Genomic DNA, 22,500 nt, shown 5'->3' with positions numbered 1-22,500 from the left:
GGAATCTTTTGCAGGTGTTTAGAGTTAATTAGTTGATTCAGATGATTAGGTTAATAGCTCGTTTAGAGAACCTTTTCATGATATGCTAATTTTTTGAGATAGGAATTTTGGGTTTTCATGAGCTGTATGCCAAAATCATCAGTATTAAAACAATAAAAGACCTGAAATATTTCAGTTGGTGTGCAATGAATCTAAAATATATGAAAATTAAATTTTTATCATCACAATATGGAAAATAATGAACTTAATCACAATATGCTAATTTTTTGAGAAGGGCCTGTATATATATGTGTGTGTGTGTGTGTGTGTGTGTGTGTTAAAAAATATATATTGTTTGTACATTTATGTTTTGCAATATATTTTTTCAAAGGCTATGTTCAAACTACTCTCATGATAATTTTGCATTTAAAAAATGAATATATTATTTTGGAAAAATCTGGTCGCCACACACTATTCATTTGCATTTTTATTTTTTGCATAATTAGATTTTGCTTTATATTTTTATATTTGACTTTGATTTTAATGCTGCATTTGAAAAATAATACATTGTTTTGAAAAAGCCTAGTTAACATACTAGTCACATATATATGTGTGTGTATATATATATATATATATATATATATATATATATATATATATATATATATATATATATATATATATATATATACATATATATATATATATTGCACATTTATATTTTGCATAATATTTTTACAAAGGCTATATTTAGATCATTGTCTTGTTAAAGTTATATTTAAAAAAAAGAATACATTATTTTCAAAAAAGTCAACATACTAGCATACTAGGCATTTACATTATTATTTTTTCTTGCTTTTTTTTTGTCTACAGTGAAGTTACTGCAATGTTAATGTTGCATTTTAATGAATACATCATCTAGTTGACATACATCAATTTGTTTTGCTTTATATTTCGGTGTCATTTTGCAGCCTGTAATGTGTATAGATGCTTTAGATTTTATTAATATGTCTATATTGGTTAACATTGATGAAGTGAATGCACAATGATCATAATGCAAGAAAAGCACATTGCATGAATGTGATCTGTTTTTCAGCAGCATTCAGCATGGGATTTGACTGTTTGATTCTAAGATTAAATTAAATAGACTAGTTGACTAGTTGGTTACACATTCTGTTTAAGCGCACATCCCTAGTCGGTCTAACGTGTGTTTCCTCTCAGTCTGGAGATGCTGGATAAGGTGGAGCCGCCCTCCATCCCTGAAGGTTACGCCATGTCTGTGGCCTTCAGCGCCCTGTTGGATCTGGTGAGGGGAATCACGTCTATGATCGAGAGAGAGATCTCCAAACAGGAACAGGAAGCTGCTATGAGGGAGGAGGCGGAGCCTGCTAGTCCTCCACAGAGAGACCGCTGCCCTCAGGATCCCAGTGAGTTCATATGGACATCATGTGTTTGTTTGTGTGCGCTCAGAGCTCTTTGAATCTCTTAACCTGAAGTATATTTGGAGAGCATCTCTTTAATAATGAGACCATGCACTCCGGCTGTGATGCCTGCGAAACCAGTGTATTGAGACTTTATATAACCTGTTATTATATGTAATAAACATTGTGTAATGGTAACACTTCACAATGAGGTTCCATTAGTTAACATGAATTAACAATGAAAAATACTCAATATTATCAGTTAATATTAATTTCAAACGCTTACTAACACGCTATTAATATCCATATGAATGTGTTAATATTAATTAATATCATGAACCCTTTAAACGAAAGTATGACCAAGTACATTATAAATATAAAATGTGAAAAATGTATTAATTTGAATGATGCACATAGCAGGAAATGTGTACAGGTGGTGTATTTTATACCTGAGCTGTATTAAGTTCTGTAATTCAGAGAGTGGAAATTGTGCAACATGATTTATAGGGAAATTGACAATGAAACAGTAATATAACTATTTTACAAGTTCGTAAATGTGATAACTGAATCTGAGCTGAATAGCAGGAGACGGTCAGATACTGAATTATGTATGATATAACGCACTATAAACCACACGCCCCTAATCAGCTCGTTATGAATGTCAGACTCTGTGATGATGTGTATAGGGCAGTGTTTTGTCCCAGTAGTGATGCCGTATGTGTTTTGCAGTGGCTCATGAGGTTTGGGAGGAGATGGTGAACGCCTGCTGGTGCGGCCTGTTGGCGGCCCTTTCACTCCTGCTGGACGCCAGGTGCGGGACGCTTTCTTAATATATCACTTTATGCTAAAATTAATATCCTAACTGTTATTGTAATAGCTAAAGCTTTATACTTGGATTACAGTTGTGACCCTGGAGCACAAAACCAGTCACAAGTCGCACGAGTAGCCTACAAAACATTGTATGGGACAAAATTATTGATTTTCTTTTATGCCAAAAATCATTAAGATAAGTAAATATCATGTCACATGAAGATATTTTTTTAATTTCCTACCGTAAATATATCAAAACTTAATTTTCGATTAGTAATATGCATTGCTAAGAACTTCATTTGGACAACTTTAAAGATGATTTCCTCAATACTTAGATTTTCTTTCTTTTTTGCACCCTCAGATTCCAGATTTTCAAATAGTTGTATCTCAGCCAAATATTGTCTGATCATAACAAACCATACACCAATGGAAAGCGTTATTCAGCTTTCAGATGATGAGTTATCTATATACATCTATAAATCTATATGTATCAGATAAGTATAAATCTAAAAACTATAAATTCTGTCAATATTTGATTTTTTTTTTTTGTTTATTTAAATGTGCAATTTAATTCTTCCATGGAACTCATGTTTTTGAGTGTTATGAAATATATTTGATTATCATTGATATCATTGCCCTGCATCATATTTGCCAAATGAAACCGAACACTTGTTTCTTACTGATTTTGGGCTGCTCGAGCATGTCACACTTTTTGCATTTTGTAACATTTTTGCTTTTGACAACCATTTTTAAATTAATGTATAAATCTCAAATTCTAAATATTGACCCTTCTGACTAGTTTTGTGGTCCAGGTTCAAAATGAATATAGTAAGCTTATATAAATCATGCCAGACTGACTGTACTGAGGATATTTGCCGTGTTCCGGGTGTGTGTCAGTACGGACGAGTCGGCCACAGAAAACATCCTGAAAGCGGAGCTGTCCATGGCGTCTCTGTGCGGTCGTCTGGGTTTGGTGACGCCGCGTGACGCTTTTATCACGGCCATCTGTAAAGCGTCTCTCCCTCCTCACTACGCCCTCACCATCCTGAGCACTGCCAACCTCTCCAATAAAGGTACGAGAGCGCTGCATGCTGACGTTCACCTCAAATAAGTAGATAAACAACCAGTGGTTTTAGCACTTCAAGAAAAAACAGTCTTGAAGGGGTAAAATCATTGAGCACTTCTCTAATGGTGCAGCTGCTAGTTCTGGATTAACAATATCAATTTCTCATTTTTAGATCGTTATGATGAACAGAGATCTTTTAGTTTATGTATTTCAGGTGATGTATGAACAAAACTTCACTAAACATTATTTGTAGTCTACCTGCGAGAGATGCACCGATTGCAATTTTCTTGGCCGATTGTGATTTTTATTTTAATGTTTTTTTATTTTTGTAAGTGTGAACTGCCAATACCGATTTCTAAATACTATAATTGACGGCATATGCACACAAAAATCTATACTTTTTTTAATGCAAAAATTATTTAAAATGATTTAACATTACTATTCCCCCAATCTGGACAAAGCTACATGTTCTCTCACTTAAGCAACTCTCAAAATAAAATGCTTTGTGACTATAAAAGAGGTAGAAATAACAATTAACTGCGAGGAGTTGCTGTATATAACAAAACAGATGTCATTCAGTCCATCATTTAACAGATTTGTTCAAACGGCTGATTCATTCAGAAACGACACAAGTGACTACTGTCTTCATGAATGAGTAACTGAATCATTGACTCACTCGATTCGTTCAGAAATGTGGATTTATTCTGTGACGAGACACTGCCGCGCAACAACGGTTCTGCTGTGGCTTTGATTGGAACGGTTTTCATCAGCAAAATTGAGCAAAAGCAGTCAATACTGTGTCTTAATGTAAGTCACTTAATTTTAACTACTACTATTGTATAAAAACACATTACAATCATGTTGAAACATTTTGGTCGTGCAATCATGGAAACCTAACTGTTGCACTCCTTTGAGTTGATTTCTGCACGAGTCTCTCTCACACACTCACTAATAATGATAAACACGGCAGCTTTCTTCTTTCGTGAGGGGCTTTGGCGCAACAGCATCTTTGTTTCCAGGAGGATCGTTAAAGAACACTTGCAATTCAATTCTTACATGGAACTCAAGTTTTTGAGTGTTACGAAATATTTTTAATAAATTGAAATCATTGCCCTGCATAATATAAGCCAAATTAAATCTAATACTTGTTTCTAACTGATTTTGGGCTGCCGATTCCAGAACTAGTGCTTGTTTTGCTCGAGAATGTCACACTTTATGAATTTTTGCTTTTGACAACCATTTCTAAAGTGATGAAGTCTTGTATTCTCCTGTTAATCAGCAGAAAAACTGCCACAAAGACACAACTTCAATCTGCTTCTGAACCAGATTAACTATTTGTTCAATCCTCGGATCATTTTCACATGTATTTCACATTATTTTTTTCCTGATTACAAGGTTAAAATTATGGCCAGTGATAGAAGAAGATGCAAGTATATCTGCATCTGTGGGTGTTTTACTCTATCCAAAATAGCAGCAGAAAATAAATTAATACATTTATATTTATGTTTTTTTGTAAAGTTCTTTGACATTATCAGAGTATTTAAACATATTTTCCCACAGATTGTAAATTAATGCAGATTGCTTTAAAGTTGATAGATATACACAAGTGGACAAATCTTCATTCATATTACGTAAAAATAAATAAATTAAAGAACTAAATTGTGGAAAGTTCTTATATTTTAGAAGTAAGCATAATCAAATTAGTGTTTTTTTAATGCAAGGTTTTTTTTAAATAAACTTTATTTTAAGTCTGGTTATCGTCTAAATCAGGGTTTCAGAAAAGTATGGAATTTTATGTATTTTTCAGGTCTGGAAAAGTATGGGAAAATGTAGTTTTGTAATAGAAAATTATTAATTAAATACAAATACATTTATTGTACAAGCAGGGAGATTTCATGGCAGCTGTTTTGTGATTCTTTAGTGATTGTCAAATATGTACTTTTTAATATTCAAAAAGCAGGTTATAAGCATTTTGGGTTTCTTTCCACAATATTCTTAGCACCGTATTACATAGCCTCAAGAGCCTTTAAAAAAAAGTTAAAAATACAGACTTTTATTTGTGCAAAAGAAACCATTAAATTTAGCATATAGGATAATGCACGCCTATCGTGCCATCAACCCATTTCACACTGTTGGGTCTTGGCCTCTTAAAAGTATGCATTAAAGAGACCTAAGGGCTTTATATTAGGGGGACTCAAATCAAGATCAATGAAGAAACCCAGAGAAAATACCAAATATTTACAAATGACTGAACTATATACCAAATGCTCTATGGACCATTTGTGCTAAATATTGTATGAACATCTATTGGAAATTTGAGACTGGAAAAGTATGGAATTTTGAAATGCAAAATGGGTCGGAACCCTGGAAATGGAAACTTATATTTCATCATTCAGTAAATTTATTTCGGTGCATCACTGGCCACAAGGACCTTTGTGTGTGTAAGTGTATGTAGTTTAATGTGTGTGTTTGTGTGTGTAGTGTACTCTATCCAGGGTCAGAGTGTGCAGATGGTCAGTCCGTCCAGTGAATCTCACCAGCAGGTGGTAGCAGTGGGTCAGCCGCTCACCGCACAGCCGCAGGGCACCGTCGTGGTAAATCACACACGTTTACCTTGCTATTGAAAACATATCATAGATTTATGTTGCTTTTATATGATGCTAATTATGGCATAGAGCAACAGCACTTCAGACGACAAGCGTTTTAGTCTAATAAAGGGAAACAGACAGCTAATTATGATTACAGAGTAACTCAAGCTAATCTTAAGTTGTTGACTTCATTTCTGAATCATGTTCAAGTGCAGCTGAACATTGTTCCAGGTTAATTACAAGGGCTTTTCTTTCTCTCAATCTGTGAATCAGCTGACAGCGAAGAACATTCAGTGCATGCGGACGCTGCTGAATCTGGCTCATTGTCACGGTGCTTATCTGGGAACCTCATGGCAGCTGGTTTTAGCCACACTACAGGTACAGGAACATGCTTCAATCACCAAAACATGCACACTTTATCTGTCTTTATCTGATCTTGTTCTGGACCCGGTTTTACCAGTATTGACTGATCAGAATCCAGAAAACATGCATGATAAGGAAATATGTGTTTGTTTACTCTGTAGGGGTGTGATTTTATTCCAGGCCTTTTATGCATATTTTATAATTTTGCTGATGACATGCCTGACTGTAATTGGCAATCTAATACAATCTAATCTTATATGACAACAACATTTCATTATAATCATTTACATATAATACATTTTATAAATAAATATAATACATAATAATACTATTTTAATATAATATATAATAATGCTTTTTCTTGTTTTAACAGTGATATCGAGTGTATAAATAAATATATAAATATATAGATATACAGTAAATTTTACTAGAGCTCGACCGATATGGGTTTTTTAGGGCCGATACCGATATAAGGGGGGAAAAGGCTGATATTAATTAATTGGCCGATATTATTTGTGTATATTATACATGTTCAATGGATCACAATTCACGTTTCGGATCACATTACAGTTTTGACCCACGGATTGGATCATTTTTTGGATCAGCTAGAAAAGAAAAATATTTCAATGCTTTCCATTTATTACTTAAAGCGAAGTACTTCTTTGATACCACAGCAAATACTACTAGATTAACTTAGAAAGTTTAAACTTGATTAAAGAGACAAGAGAACAGCCAGTAAAAAATAAGACCAAATGGATCTGCGCTCGTTTGTCTTCACACACAGACGACACATGCTACACAAGTGTGAAGTCTGACAATATACCTTGGTAATTAAATACAATATAAATTCATGTCTTGCACACTTTAATGCCCTTTGAATTTAACGTTATGCGCCGTTATTGCAATATGGCCATTCAAAGTTTCAGTGGTTTCCATAGACTTAATATTTAAAGTGTTTCATCCAGGTCAGCAGTAGCAAACAATGGAGTGCACTCTGCTGGTCAAACTAAGCAACTGCACCATTCCAAGCATTTTATCTGCATTACATATTATATATATTATATTATATATATATCGGCTGATATTTGAAAAATATTTGCTGATACCGATATATTGCCGACAGGCTCATATCGGCCGATAATATCGGCAAAATGATAATATCGGTCGGGCTGTAAATTTTACAAATAAATGTAAAATCTTAACGGTAACGCGTTTTGCAAATAAAATATATTAACAGTAAAAACAATACACTTTCCAAGTAATGTATGTATATATAAGTATTTAAACTGTAAAATACTATATTCGATTATAATACTATAAAACACTATACATTTTACAAAGATGCAATGTAATATATAAACAATAATTTACAAAACATTTTGCTAATAAATCTAACATAAATAACAATAAATTTGACGTATTAATATAATATATAAACCGTCACATACAATAAGTTTTACAAATCAATCTAACATCATATATGATTAAATGTTTGAAAGATAGAAATAAAGATTAGTATTGTAGTTTAACTATTGCTCTGTAAAAATATTATTATAAATACATTATTACAATATAAATATATATTTACATTTGATACAGCGTAATAATAATATATTTATTTATTAAAGAATAAAGAATGAGAGGTTAATTTTTTTCTTCTTTTAAGTCTGATTGTATTTGGCATTCACGCGTTTCGATCTCTTCTTCTCTACAAGCATCTGGTGTGGATTCTGGGTCTGAAACCGTCCGTCGGTGGAGTTCTGAAACCCGGGCGAGCTGTGGAGGGTCCCAGCACGGTAAAACCTGTTCAAAACCTAGTGAGCTGCCTACCTAGAACACATTCTGAGCATCAAAGGCACTTTTTGACACAGCAGCGTTTATGTGCACCATGGGCAATCTGCAAGACAACAGGGTTTATCTGAGGGATGTAATAAGTGACTGTGTTATTTTTAGGGATCATATATGATTTCCAAGTCACCTTTTTTTTTTGTCTAGTAGGAAACACTTTTTACCTAGAGATATTGATCGCTAATGCTACAATCTTTTTTAAGGTGACTTTGAACAAGTCTGTTGTTGCCAAAAATGTGGTATAGATATGCAACCTACTAGGACTCCCCATAAATGTTTACATTTATGTATTTAGGAGACTTTTTTTTTATCCAAAGTGACTTACAAAAGCAATATTCGTAATACTGTATACAAAGACTAGGAAGCAAGCTAGAGAAGAGTGTTTATGATTTTATAATGGTGTTTATTTTTTATTTCCTGTCGCAGGTTTTGACCACAGCGGTGATGACCGATTTACCCGTCATATCAAACATCCTGTCCAGACTCTTTGAAAGCTCACAGTAAGAATCCGACAACATCAGAATAGAAATAATTCAGTTGATTTGATTCACTCAGTATCAGTTCAGTTTTAAAGAGTGCTGCTGTGTGTGTGATTGTAGATACCTGGACGATGTCTCTCTGCATCACCTGATAAACGCTCTGTGCTCGTTATCCATGGAGGCCATGGAAATGGCTTATGGAAACAACAAGGTGCGTTAAGAGCTAAAGCTAATTACAGATTCATTTAATCAGAACATAACCATTCAGCTCTCATCTGTCTATTTCTCATATCTCTGTGGTTAGGAGCCATCTCTGTTTGCGGTGGCCAAGCTGTTAGAGACTGGACTGGTTAATATGGACCGGATTGAGATTCTCTGGAGGCCGCTGACGGCTCATTTACTGGAGGTGAGTCCAGGGGACAAATCCACACCTATAACACACTTTCTGCTTTTGAAGCAAATTTATGTGTTTGTTTAAACTATTAGTCTTGAAGGCTTTAGTATTTTTTATTTATATTTATTTCTTCATATTTGTACTGTTTAGATTTGAAGTCATCTTAGTTTTTGTATTTATATTTTACAATGCATTTGTTATTTATTTTTTTATTTACTGTGTATGTATTTATATATATTGTTTTATACTGTTAGTATACTTATATATATATATATATATATATATATATACTCATTTTGAAAACTTCTTTGTTCGCTTGTTTTATTTATAATTTATATTTATTTATCAGAGATGTATGATTTATGTACATTTATTAATTATGGATATATAACTCATTTTATTTATATGTATTATTTATATGTATAAGTGCTTTCAAATGATAAATTGCTATTAATCGCCTCCAAAATCAGTTTTTGTTTACATAATGTATGAGTGTGTGCTGTGTATATTTCTTATATGTATATATATATATATGTATGTGTGTGTGTATATATATATATATATATATATATATATATATATATAAATATAAATAATGTACATATTTAAAAAATATGTTGTTTATATAATAAATATATTTATAATGTAAAACAAAATATATAGATGTATATACACGTACATATTTTTTAAAATATATACTGTATGTGTGTGTATTTATATAAATATAAATAAACAGTATATTATATTATGTAAACGAAAATGTTTATTTTACAGCACACATTTATTTATTTATTTATTACATATTTATTATAAAAATAGGCTTGTCCATTGGTTTTATTTATATTTTACACAGTTTAGCATTAATCTATAATCATTAGTTATATTGCTAAAACAAATATTACTAATACCTGTTGGGCTAGTACTTGGCGGACTGCTCTGATCTTTCTGGTCTTTACTTGCTGTCCTTGTCTGCTGTACTCTCACTTCTTCTGTAGTTGTATAGATGCTAAAGCACAGTTCATGTCCTTATGTTGTCTTATTCCATCTCTTTTTCCTCCTCTGTCTTTTGCTACATGTCTGTTTTGTAGAAGGTAAGTGCTGAACTTTCTTTTTCAGAAAATCCTTCTCTCTAAAGAGTGACTCTTCTTTTTGAATCGATCTGTCGTTCACCAGCCTTTATCAAATCTCTCTATTTTCAAGTTCATTGTTTTCAGGAATGAATCCACCTCCTGTTGTTGTGCTAATCAGATAATGTTTGTTTCAAGCTGATCTTGACTGTCACACTTAAGTTTCTTTCACATGACTCCCATCAGGGCTTCAACACAAGTGCTACTTTGACCTCTGCGTGAAAAGCAGATCACAGAACGGCTATTTCAGAAGTAAAATAGTCCCTGAATGTTATTTGATATCTTCAGCTGTGTGTTGTACAGCTTGGAGTCTAAGTTTAAATAGTTGGGTTTTAGGGTCAGGTTTAGTTGTCTATTTTTAGTCGACTAGTTTAATGCGAATAATGTGAAAGGACCTTTCTGACTGTGATGGCCACGTTATTTTGAGATTATTTAATCATCTGCTTTACCACTAAACATTCACTTTTACATTCATAAAACACACTAATCTGTGATCTACACAATTAAAATCCTTACTTACTGATCTAAAAAAAATTTATATAATTTAAGAATGTTTTTCAAATAAGTCTGTTTATATTTCATGTAATTTGGCTGCTTTATTTGTATAATGATTTATTTTTATGAGCAATAAAAATTATTGCTTTGCTCTTTTTTTGTTGTTGATGTTATTTTGTCCATTCGTGTGTCTTCACCATCTTTTTGCAATATTTGATTTGTCTTTGTGTTTCTGATTTCATCGATCAAGTCGTTCAAGAATGTGTCATATTTCACCACAAAATCAAAAGAAAATATAGAAGTATTGAAAAAGAACATGAAGCCTATTGTGCAATTATCTCATCAGGTCTGTCAGCATCCTAACGCTCGAATGAGGGAGTGGGGTGCAGAGGCCATCACCTCGCTGATCAAAGCTGGACTTTCCTTCAAACACGAGCCCCCGCTGTCCAAGAACCAGGTAGAACTGAATCTGGATGATCGGAAATCAGTGCTACTTTGATTGGTTATTGATTGGACAACATCTTTAACCAATTCCCTATTCTCCTCAGAGGTTGCAGCTGTTGCTTCTGAACCCTCTGAAGGAGCTCTCCAACGTCCTTCATGCCGATATCCGACAGAAACAGCTGGAGTGTGTCCTACAGATCCTACAGAACCAGGGAGACAGTCTTGGACCAGGATGGCCTCTGGTGCTGGGGGTCATTGGAGCGATCCGCAATGACCAGGGGTGAGAGACACAGCCTCACCTTGCAGAAAAGACCATCTTAGACAAGCAAGAATTTCCATACTGGTCCAGGTTGGGTTATGCAAAGTAGAGTTGGTTTAAAGGGTTAGTTCACCCCAAAATGAAAATTCTGTCATTAACTACTCATCCTCATGTCGTTCCCAACCCATAAGACACCTTGTTTATCTTCGGAACAAAAATTAAGATATTTTTGATGAAATCCAAGAGCTCTCTGACCCTCCCATAGAAAGCAACGCAGCTGAAATGTTCCCAAGTACAAAAGCGCGCGCATTATCGTAATCAGCGTTGTTTACACTTCTGGGAAAGTTCTGGGATACTCTCTAAAATCTCTCTAAAAAGATAAAGGAAGGTCTTATGGGTTTGGAACGATACAAGGGGTGAGTAGTTAATGACAAAAATTTCATTTTGGGGCGAACTATCCCTTTAAGGCTTAGTCAACCTGCATGGCTCATCTTATGAGGCTGGTTGATCAATGAAGTCTTCACGATTTAGATCTGAAGTGTGGATCATGTAGTGTCATATTTGTAATATACCTTTTGTTCCATAGTGAATCCCTCATACGAACAGCCTTCCAGTGCCTGCAGTTGGTGGTGACTGACTTCCTACCCACAATGCCTTGCATGTGCCTACAAATTGTGGTGGATGTAGCCGGCAGCTTTGGGCTCCAGAACCAGGAGCTAAACATCAGCCTGACGTCTATTGGCTTGCTGGTAAGGAGTACTGCTAGGGTTGCTTTTAAAGATTCTTTAGCCTTACCTTGAAGGTGTTAAGTGTTCATTTGGGATAGTTTAGTTGACTGAGTGGATGACCGACAGTCGTCATCTTTCCCTGCAGTGGAACATCTCAGACTACTTCTTCCAAAGGGGAGAAGCAATTACAGAGGAGCTGGAGAGGGAGGAAGCGGTTCTCTTGAAACAGGCCCAAGAAAAAGGTGAACCTCTGAACCGACCCTTCCACCCTGCGCCACCCTTCGACTGCCTGTGGTTGTGCCTGTATGCCAAGCTGGGTGAGTTGTGTGTGGACCCACGGCCGGCTGTGAGGAAAAGCGCCGGCCAGACAATGTTCTCCACCATTGCTGCTCACGGAACACTGCTGCAACCACCGACCTGGAACATCGTGGTTTGGAAGGTACTAGATCAGACTTTACTGGGGACCAAATTAAATCCAGTTCTAGTTAAAATTGCTTTGTTGGATTAGTCTTGACTGGGGACCAAATTAAATCTACTTCCAGTTAAAAATGCTTTGTTGGGTCAGACTTGACCAGGGACCAAATTAAATCCAGTTCTAGTTAAAATTACTTAATTAGATCAGACTTGAATGGGGACCAAATTAAATCTACTTCCAGTTAAAATAGCTTTGTTGGGTCAGACTTGACCAGGGACCAAATTAAATCCAGTTCTAGTTAAAATTACTTTATTAGATCAGACTTGACCAGGGACCAAATTAAATTCAGTTCTAGTTAAAATTGCTTTATTAGATCAGACTTGACCAGGGACCAAATTAAATTCAGTTCTAGTTAAAATTGCTTTGTTGGATTAGTCTTAACTGGGGACCAAATGAAATCTACTTTACTGTTTAAATTGCTTTGTTGGGTCAGACTTGACCAGGGACCAAATTAAATCCAGTTCTAGTTAGTTAAAATTGCTTTACTAGAACAGACTTGACCAGGGACCAAATTAAATTCAGTTCTAGTTAAAATTGCTTTATTAGATCAGACTTGACCAGGGACCAAATTAAATCCAGTTCTATTTAGTTACTATTGCTTTACTAGAACAGACTTGACCAGGGACCAAATTAAATTCAGTTCTAGTTAAAATTGCTTTATTAGATCAGACTTGACCAGGGACCAAATTAAATCAAGTTCTAGTTAGTTAAAATTGCTTTACTAGAACAGATGTGACCAGGGACCAAATTAAATTCAGTTCTAGTTAAAATTGCTTTATTAGATCAGACTTGACCAGGGACCAAATTAAATTCAGTTCTAGTTAGTTAAAATTGCTTTACTACAACAGACTTGACCAGGGACCAAATTAAATTCAGTTCTAGTTAAAATTGCTTTATTAGATCAGACTTGACCAGGGACCAAATTAAATTTAGTTCTAGTTAGTTAAAATTGCTTTACTAGAACAGACTTGACCAGGGACCAAATTAAATTCAGTTCTAGTTAAAATTGCTTTGTTGGATTAGTCTTAACTGGGGACCAAATGAAATCTACTTTACAGTTTAAATTGCTATGTTGGGTCAGACTTGACCAGGAACCAAATTAAATCCACTTCTAGTTAAAATTGTTTTCCTCAATCAGACTTGACCGGGGATCAAATTAAATTCAGTTCTAGTTAAAATTGCTTTGTTGGATTAGTCTTAACTGGGGACCAAATGAAATCTACTTTACAGTTTAAATTGCTATGTTGGGTCAGACTTGACCAGGGACCAAATTAAATCCAGTTCTAGTTAAAATGGCTTTGCTGAATCAGACTTGACCGGGGATCAAATTAAATTCAGTTCTAGTTAAAATGGCTTTGCTGAATCAGACTTGACCAGGGACCAAATTAAATCCAGTTCTAGTTAAAATGGCTTTGCTGAATCAGACTTGACCAGGGACCAAATTAAATCCAGTTATAGTTAAAATGGTTTTGCTGAATCAGACTTGACCGGGGATCAAATTAAACGAAGCTCTTGTTAAAATTTATTTACTGGATCAGTCTTGACTGGGGATCAAGTTAAATCCAGTTCTAGTTAAAATTGCTTTCCAGAATCATACTTGACCGGAGACCAAATTAAATCAATTTCTAGTTAAAACTGATTTGTTTGTTCAGACTCAACCAGGAACCAAATTAAACCCAGTTCTAGTTAAAATTCCTTTGTTACTGTTGATAATAATCAAACTTCATTGCACCGCAGGTTCTCTTTCATCTGCTGAACTGTGTAAGGAAGTCCTCCTCCACAGCCGACAAGGAAAAGATTGAATCTGGAGGTGGAAACATCCTCATCCATCACTCACGCGACACAGCAGAGAAACAGTGGGCAGAAACATGGGTTCTGACGCTTGCGGGCGTAGCTCGGATCTTCAACACCAGGAGATACCTGCTTCAGCAGCTGGGTAGGCATTGACACATGTTGTTCTCCAAGATGTATCTCAGAATTTGGTTCTAAAAGTCAAGTTCTTGCTTACAGGGGACTTTTTCAAGGCTTGGGAAGTTCTGTTGGACCATATCCAGTCTGCTGCACTCAGTAAGAACAATGAAGTTTCCCTCGCCGCCCTCAAGAGCTTCCAGGAGATCCTCCAGCTAGTCACACCCATTAAAGACACGGATAAACTCGACGCTCTCGCAATGGATGTTTCTCCTGTCCTAATGGAGTCTCTGCAAGTTTCTGTGCCTGGAAGACCTCTAGTCCGATCCGATTCCCTTGCAGAGCGGCTAGCCCAGCGCTACGGTGCCCAAGCTTCACTTCCACCACCCGGAGAGGAGCTGGACGACTCGGCCCTCTGGTGGTCAGCGTGGAACACTTGGTACCGGATAGGAACCGAGTGCACTCGACCCCCTAGTGGTGGAGCAGATAAACTAGTGTTCGTACCCAGTCAGCCTTTCCTGACGGCGCTCATACAGATTTTCCCAGCACTGTACCAGCACATCGCAGGAGGGTTCAGCATGGAAGATCTCAAGAAGCTGGGGGTGATTCTGTATGGAGCCGTGTCGGTCCCTATAAGCTCAGACACCTCGCCTTTCATCTTGCCCTCCTACACGGAAGCAGTGCTCACAAGCCTGCAAGAAGCAGTCCTTACTGCCCTTGACGTCCTGCAGAAGGTAGAACACCTTCAGAATTTGGTTAAAGATGAAAATATGTCCATGTTCTACTCACCATCAAGGCATCTTATGACTTCTTTCATACGAATCCAATAGGAGTTATATTAAAAATTGTCTTGACTCTTTCAAGCTTTATAATAGTTTGGGCGGGTGTTTTTGTTCAACATTCCAAAAGTAGTCAAATAAAGCACATCCATTCATCTTAAAACACAAATCGCACGACTCCTTATCAATCGAAAGCAAAAAATATCCATGTTTAAAACTATATAAACAGTTTTGTGTAACTTCCGCTAACCGCCGTGAGTCTCGCGAAAACCAGCGTTTGTTTACAGGAGGCAAAGTTTCCTTACTTTACCAAAGGAAAACCAGTCTCCTTTTGGTTTAAATCGAAATCCTCAGACATTTTTCTTAACAAATCCTCATTTTGTGCTAATTTGTGACTGGCATTTTGTTCTGTTCTCTCTCCGTCGCGCTTCTGTGTTCGTCACTAATCACTGGCCTACGTCCTTCATCATCTGCCTACGACAGATAACAGAAGTGAAAAAACTGTGTATATATCATTTTAAATATAAATATCTGTCTTTAAAAATGCATAAATTCACTTCAGGTGGCGTTTATTCACCCCCCAGAGCTGTGTGATCACGTTTTATTACGGATGTGCGTGCTTTATTTGACTTCTTTTGGACTGTTGAACAAAAACTCACACCTTCTCCCAGTCTAACGCTTGCAAGAGCCAGGACCATTTTTAATATAACTCCAATTCGATTCACCTGAAAGAAGAAAGTTATATACACCTAGGATGCTTTGAGGGTGAGGAAAAATGTGGGCTAATTTTCATTTTTAGGTAGACAATTCCTTTAATGAAGTGTTATGTTTTTAAGTGGACCGTCGAGAGTTTGTTTTTGGTTGCAGTGTTTTTGGTTGTTTCACACTTGTGTGGTTTCCCCATTTGCTGGAATATTTGCATTATCAATGCGAGTACCACACTAATCAACCATTTAGTCCTTTTCTTTAGTATTTACAACCAGTCAAACAAACCAATTTCTGATGACAAGTAGACTTGAGTCTACACCAAAACAACCTTGAAAATCGATTTTTTTGATTGATTACACATTCTTTGTAGACTCTTCATCTTTTTGGATGTTTGAATGAGATTGTATGTCATTGTTCTAGGCAATTTGCGTGGGCTCTGAGAATCTCCAGGTGATGTATCCCGCCATCTTTGAGCAGCTTCTGCTGTTTGTGGAGTTCTCCTGTAAACCTCCTCAGTATGGAAAGATGGAGACCAAACATGTGGCCAATGCTAAATACAACCAGGTGAGTCTCTGTCCTGTTTCCACCTCACATGATCTTCACTTTTTCATCTGTTTTCAAGATGTTGGATTTGCATCTGTCTTGATCATTGTTGTTTTATGTCTCACCATACATACACTTATCATCATCATCATCATCACCAGTATCATGAAACATTTATTTCGGTGTCCGTTTCCAAATGTTATGATCTATTTTCTGCTTTTTTGAAGTCTATGCTCTTTTACTGTGTTTACAGTTGCCTTTTTTCCCCTCAGTTTTTATGTGGTTCTAAGACCATTTGGGAAAATGGATAGTTTCAGTGGCTTTGTTTAGAAAATGCTTGATTTAGTTTTCTTTGCATGTTGTTTTTATGTTCTTTCAGTTGCAATTTGCCTCTATTAGTCATGTTTGAGTACTTTGGACCATGTGGTTACTTTTAAAATTTGATCATTCATTTAAAGTTTGGATCAAGTTTGTCAAAGTTGGATAAAGATGTGGATCAGTTTACAAGTTATAATTATAAACCGGTAGAAACGTTAAATATTGAAGTGCTAACCCATCCTTTAGGTTCGGTGCGAAGTATGTTTAAACATGACTTTCAAAGCAAACGTTTGTTTGTCTTTGTTGTTTTCATCGTTTTAAAGTAGTGTCATTAGTGTATTGTGCGGTTGTGATCAGTAGTGGTAGTAAACATTTGTCTGCTCTTCTCTTGTTCTGTTTTTGTACTTCATATGGATCCACTTTAGATCCAACTGTTTGCACCGGTGAGTTCTTCCTCCCTCCCGCTGTCTTCATCTATATCTCTATCTCTCGTTTGCTTTCTGCCTCGCTTTCTCTTCAGCTAATTTCTGCTCCATTTAACGGCTCTATAAGACAAACTCCACTCTTCATACTGTTATAACATTTGTTTTTCTCCATTCATTTCCATCAGCCACATTTGTTCATTAATTCTAACAACTGCCAAAATGAACTTTGACAAATTAATTATTTTATGGCGTTTCTTAGAACTGTGTGGCAAAAGGTTTTAAAATTTGATACACTCAAACTCTCTAATGCCACCAACAGTTACTTTTTGGTATACTTTTAAACTTTTGAATTGTATGGTCAATAAACAAAGACTATGTTTCTGAATAGCATACTACTCTTGCTTACAGTATGTAGTATGTATACTGTGCATTTTTATATTACCAAAATTTTTACATGGTGCCACTTTACGTTTAAATGATGCTGAATCTAAAGCCTTTGAAATAGTTTTGCTCAAATTAGCATCAGGGCTGATTAAATCTACTCGCCCTTGTGTGCATCAGTCTTGTGCTTGGCCTGTAGTCGCTGCTTTTCATCTAATATTATGGTCCGTGTCAGAGTAATGTGGAACTTGTTATTGAAATTTGAAGCAGATGTTACTCACGTAAAAGTGGAAATCTATAGGGATTGTTTTTCCAGGCATCTGCTGCATTTAAGCCAGGTCCTGCATCTCATTTTGAATACAATTTTGTAATTTCTTTGGTTTGAACTAAGAGCTGATGTGGAGATTTTATGAAGGTAAATCAGTAGCAAAACTCGAGAGGTTGAAGATCTGATTGTGAGAACTTGTCATATTAATATTTGTATTTGTAAGTTAAAATTTACACTCACAGCTCTGATGTGAAAAACTGAATCTTTCAATTTGCACACACAGACAATGATCAAAACACCCGTGTTTTGAATTGGAAGTTGTAGATTAATAGATACAAATGTGTAGAATGACATTCACACAAAGAAAATGACATACACACGTTTACGACATATTTACTTTTGCACTTTACTTCAGTTTCGCTGCACAACGTCAAGTCGCCACTTACAACCTCTCAGATCTGGAAGTACAAGTTCAAATCCTAGCGCTCTGACTTTTGCCACTCTTTTTGCGGTATTCTGTTGCAAAACTCACTTGTGCACTTGTATATGCAGATGTGAGAGAGCAGAGCTGGGGGCGGGGCTTTGGTGCGAATGAAGACATTTTATTGGTCGATGCCCAACCAATGAACAACGCCAATTGTTTTCACTGAATATCCTTAGCTTTGACAGGATTTTAAGACACTGAATTCATTTTGCCATTCATGTATTATCTAGTAGACAAATAATGCAACATATTTTATATGTATATCCCACTGCATATTACAGAGTAATCTCGCTGTACCAGAACATGCTTTGATCTCACCGCCACGCGGTCACGTGGTTCATGGAGCTATCAATAGTACTAAACTAAACGTTTTGTCAATATGCTTGAAATGTATTAATTGGGACAGACAGCAGTTTCATTATATTTGCAGCGATTTCTAGTAATTTGTAACACTTAAACATGCAGTATGGAATTTTTGGCCACCAGGGGTCACTCAATCAAAATAATAACATGAGACGTACTTTGATGACGTCGGGAAAGAGCGTAGGCTCATGGGAGTTGTTGTTCATTGGAACACGCGCTCTGTCGCTCCCCACATTCCTCACTCATTTTAACTGAGGCCGGCGACACACTGGATGCGTGGCGTGTCAGTTTTTAATTCGGCTCCCATGTTAATAGGTTAGAGCTTGCAGACTGCCTGCATGAGGAAAACGCGTGCATGCTAGAAATAGAACCGACGCCTATTTTTCACGCGACACGCGCGCGTGTTGGAAGCGTTTCCAGGCAAAATATAATAGGAAAATATGTTTATATGTAATTTTGTACACAAATACATATTAATTCATGACATTTTGATGTTTGAAAGTCTATAGGTTGACATAAATTCAGATACAAATGTAATTTAAAAAATAAATAAATAATTATCGATTTTCAAATATTGCACCTGTCAAACATAAGTCTATTTTGCCGTCAATACTGTTGACGGTGTCCTTTATCAGTAGGCTTTATATTTATGTTCAACATGAAGTATAGATATTGTTGTCATGAAGACAAGAGCCTGGTCTGTCGGCGGTCTCCCTCTATGTCACCTACAGCAGCAGCAGCCGCCACGCTTCTGGCACGCAACAGAGACGCCACGCAGCCAGTGTGTCACCGGCCTTAGTATTTTGACAATCACGTATTTTCGAACGGAGAGATATATGAATTATCAGACCCCTATCAAATCAATATTCCATCTAGCTAGTAGTAATATATGTTTAAAAAAAACACGGTTGCCTTTCGTTAATAATTATAATTAGGCTACGTTTATACTATGATATCGAACAAGATAGTGAACTGCATTTGAAGCTACTTTATCCAGCTAGATATAGAACACATGTAGATTTACATTATACTCTACATGAGAGCTAGTCTGTCTGCGTTTTACACAAGACATCATCGTTTCACAAAATATAAGGATAGATATAGTTAGCTGAATGGATGCATACCTGTTTATTAGAATGCAAACATCTCTCTGTAGTTTCAGCTTGTCACGAAGCTCTCTCTATCTTGGAAATGCAACTCCAATATTTAACCGTGTCTCGTTTCTTCTTCGTCCCAAAACCTTATCGGGTCATTTATTTCACCCATACGTTTGCGCTTCACAGAACGTGCAGGCAAAGCATAATCATGATCCATAACTAAGTTATTTATTGAGGTATAAATACGAATATAAACAATATAAATATAAAATATAATAGTCTCGATCAAGGCTAGCTACTACTTTTTCTTCTTCGTCTCGTCTTTGCTTCTGTTCACCTTTGTATTTGGCGGTTCCGCAGGAAGTTAGATAAACTAGAGGGGTCAAAGTTTATATGACGCCATAGACGGGCGACAAAACGGAAATAAAGAAACGTGCCGTGTCTTCTAATTAAACTATAATTTTCTCCGGATTTTAAAGTTCGTGGAAACTGTCGGGATAATGTAAGTACACAACAAAAAAATATATATAACATAGATATAGTGATATCTGCTATTTTTAAAGCAGAAAAATTGCATATTGCGCCTTTAAAGTGCATTGATTATGCATGGATAACTACGTTGACTAATGACTATGCGTTACAATAGCATTTTATACTGGAAAATGGAACAGCATTATGTTATCTCATACTCCTCCCTGGCAGTTAAAATGTGACTAAACAAGTAAGTGTAACTTGTAACCAATAAAATAACTGTACTACATGTTAACTCAGTCCTGTTTAGTTAATTTGAAGAGATCATGGTACTAAATAATATGCGCAATAATTATGGTCCATAAATGACCATATGAAATATAACATTTTCTAATATGGTTATTATTTATACTACAATAACTGTAGTATTTAGGTTTAAATTCCAGTGCAAAGAGGCACAATTTAAATTAGAGGCATTTGGTGGCCAGAAAGATAATATTCATATGCAATTCCATTGCTTAAACACTAGATGGCCTTGTTGATGTTTAATAAATACATGTATTTAGCTCTACTAGTTGCTCAAAACAGTATTTCTGGTCATAAGTGCTTATTTTTAGGTTTTGCTGTTTAATGTACATTTAGACATTATTAAACACTCGATTTTTATAAAATAATAATAATAATAATGTTGCATTTAAAAAGGTTCATTACTGACAAGAAAATTAGGAATTTAACCCAATGAAGAAGTTAAAATTATTTTTACAAAACATAAAAATAATAAAAACAGCATTATATTGCCACTCTGGTAGAGTGATATGCAGTGGGATATACATATAAAATATGTTGCATTATTTGTCTACCAGATAATACCTGAATGGCAAAATGAATGCAGTGTCTTAAAATCCTGTCAAAGCTAAGGATATTCAGTGAAAACAATTGGCGTTGTTCATTGGTTGGGCATCGACCAATAAAATGTCTTCATTCGCACCAAAGCCCCGCCCCCAGCTCTGCTCTCTCACATCTGCATATACAAGTGCACAAGTGAGTTTTGCAACAGAATACCGCAAAAAGAGTGGCAAAAGTCAGAGCGCTAGGATTTGAACTTGTACTTCCAGATCTGAGAGGTTGTAAGTGGCGACTTGACGTTGTGCAGCGAAACTGAAGTAAAGTGCAAAAGTAAATATGTCGTAAACGTGTGTATGTCATTTTCTTTGTGTGAATGTCATTCTACACATTTGTATCTATTAATCTACAACTTCCAATTCAAAACACGGGTGTTTTGATCATTGTCTGTGTGTGCAAATTGAAAGATTCAGCTTTTCACATCAGAGCTGTGAGTGTAAATTTTAACTTACAAATACAAATATTAATATGACAAGTTCTCACAATCAGATCTTCAACCTCTCGAGTTTTGCTACTGATTTACCTTCATAAGATTTAGTGTTTGTGGGTTGATTATTCACAGTCCTTCTCAGATACTCTGGCATTTGTATTTGAGGCCGAGGAGGAGACGTTTGTTCGTTCAATAATGCATATATATTTTGTTTTCTGTCTGTGTCCAGGCGGAGTGGGTGGCCTTAAACTACGTGCCGTTTGCGGAGCGATCTTTGGAGGTGGTGGTTGATCTGTATCATAAAACGGCCTGTCACAAAGCCGTCATCAACGAGAAAGTCCTACAAAACATCATCAAGGTACAAAACAGAATTCATCTTTTTAAAATGTTTATAAAACTATTTTTTTTTAGCTCTTTTAGACTCCATATGTCACCTACTGTCAGCCGAATCAACATGCTCATCTGTAGGGGTTTAAAAGCAGGAGCTTGTGCGCACTGAGCAGAATCCCTCCTCTCTGTTTCTCTGTATGTAGACTCTGAGGATTCCTCTGGGCCTGAAGTACGCCTGTCCTGCTGAGAGCACCTGGAAACTGGCTGTCTCCTCTCTGCTCAAAGTGCTTTCCATTGGACTCCCTGTTGCCCGCCAACAAGCATCCTCAGGCAAATTTGACACGATGTGGCCGGAGCTGGCGAACGCCTTTGAAGACTTCCTGTTTACCAAAAGGTGTCCGAACTATCATGATGTATTAAAGGAAATGGGTGATCTCCGATCCATTCTTACTGGTTTCCTCTTGTATCCCACAGCACACCTCCAGATAATCTGTCCATACAAGAGTTCCAGAGGAACGAAGCTGTAGATGTCGAGGTACTTTCATCCGACAAATTTGAAACGAATATAGAATTCCAAAGTTAGAATTCCAAAAGGAGTTTTTAATAAACTCTATTT

At 36.0% G+C, this 22,500-nt stretch overlaps 1 protein-coding gene across 1 annotated transcript in view; it reads left to right on the top strand.

Moving 5' to 3' along the window:
- Window positions 1–22,462, top strand: part of LOC132136998 (protein MON2 homolog) — a gene marked incomplete at its 3' end in the record, with an annotated part of 24,223 nt that extends 1,761 nt beyond the window's left edge. The window contains exons 3-23 of the mRNA XM_059547433.1: window positions 1,201–1,406; window positions 2,130–2,211; window positions 3,108–3,283; window positions 3,449–3,490; window positions 5,758–5,870; window positions 6,138–6,242; window positions 7,943–8,044; window positions 8,502–8,575; window positions 8,675–8,765; window positions 8,859–8,960; window positions 10,917–11,027; window positions 11,119–11,294; window positions 11,860–12,022; window positions 12,147–12,440; window positions 14,214–14,412; window positions 14,487–15,118; window positions 16,292–16,435; window positions 17,158–17,175; window positions 21,784–21,912; window positions 22,088–22,278; window positions 22,359–22,462. Of these exons, the coding sequence (XP_059403416.1) occupies window positions 1,201–1,406; window positions 2,130–2,211; window positions 3,108–3,283; window positions 3,449–3,490; window positions 5,758–5,870; window positions 6,138–6,242; window positions 7,943–8,044; window positions 8,502–8,575; window positions 8,675–8,765; window positions 8,859–8,960; window positions 10,917–11,027; window positions 11,119–11,294; window positions 11,860–12,022; window positions 12,147–12,440; window positions 14,214–14,412; window positions 14,487–15,118; window positions 16,292–16,435; window positions 17,158–17,175; window positions 21,784–21,912; window positions 22,088–22,278; window positions 22,359–22,462 (3,254 nt within the window). The remainder of the gene's footprint in view (window positions 1–1,200; window positions 1,407–2,129; window positions 2,212–3,107; window positions 3,284–3,448; window positions 3,491–5,757; window positions 5,871–6,137; window positions 6,243–7,942; window positions 8,045–8,501; window positions 8,576–8,674; window positions 8,766–8,858; window positions 8,961–10,916; window positions 11,028–11,118; window positions 11,295–11,859; window positions 12,023–12,146; window positions 12,441–14,213; window positions 14,413–14,486; window positions 15,119–16,291; window positions 16,436–17,157; window positions 17,176–21,783; window positions 21,913–22,087; window positions 22,279–22,358) is intronic.
- Window positions 22,463–22,500: the final 38 nt, after the last annotated feature.

This window comes from Carassius carassius, unplaced genomic scaffold, assembly GCF_963082965.1.
Source record: "Carassius carassius unplaced genomic scaffold, fCarCar2.1 SCAFFOLD_180, whole genome shotgun sequence".
Taxonomy (NCBI): Eukaryota; Metazoa; Chordata; class Actinopteri; order Cypriniformes; family Cyprinidae; genus Carassius; species Carassius carassius.
The sequence above is the reverse complement of the archived record's forward strand: the minus strand, read 5'-3'. Positions and strand labels throughout refer to the sequence as shown.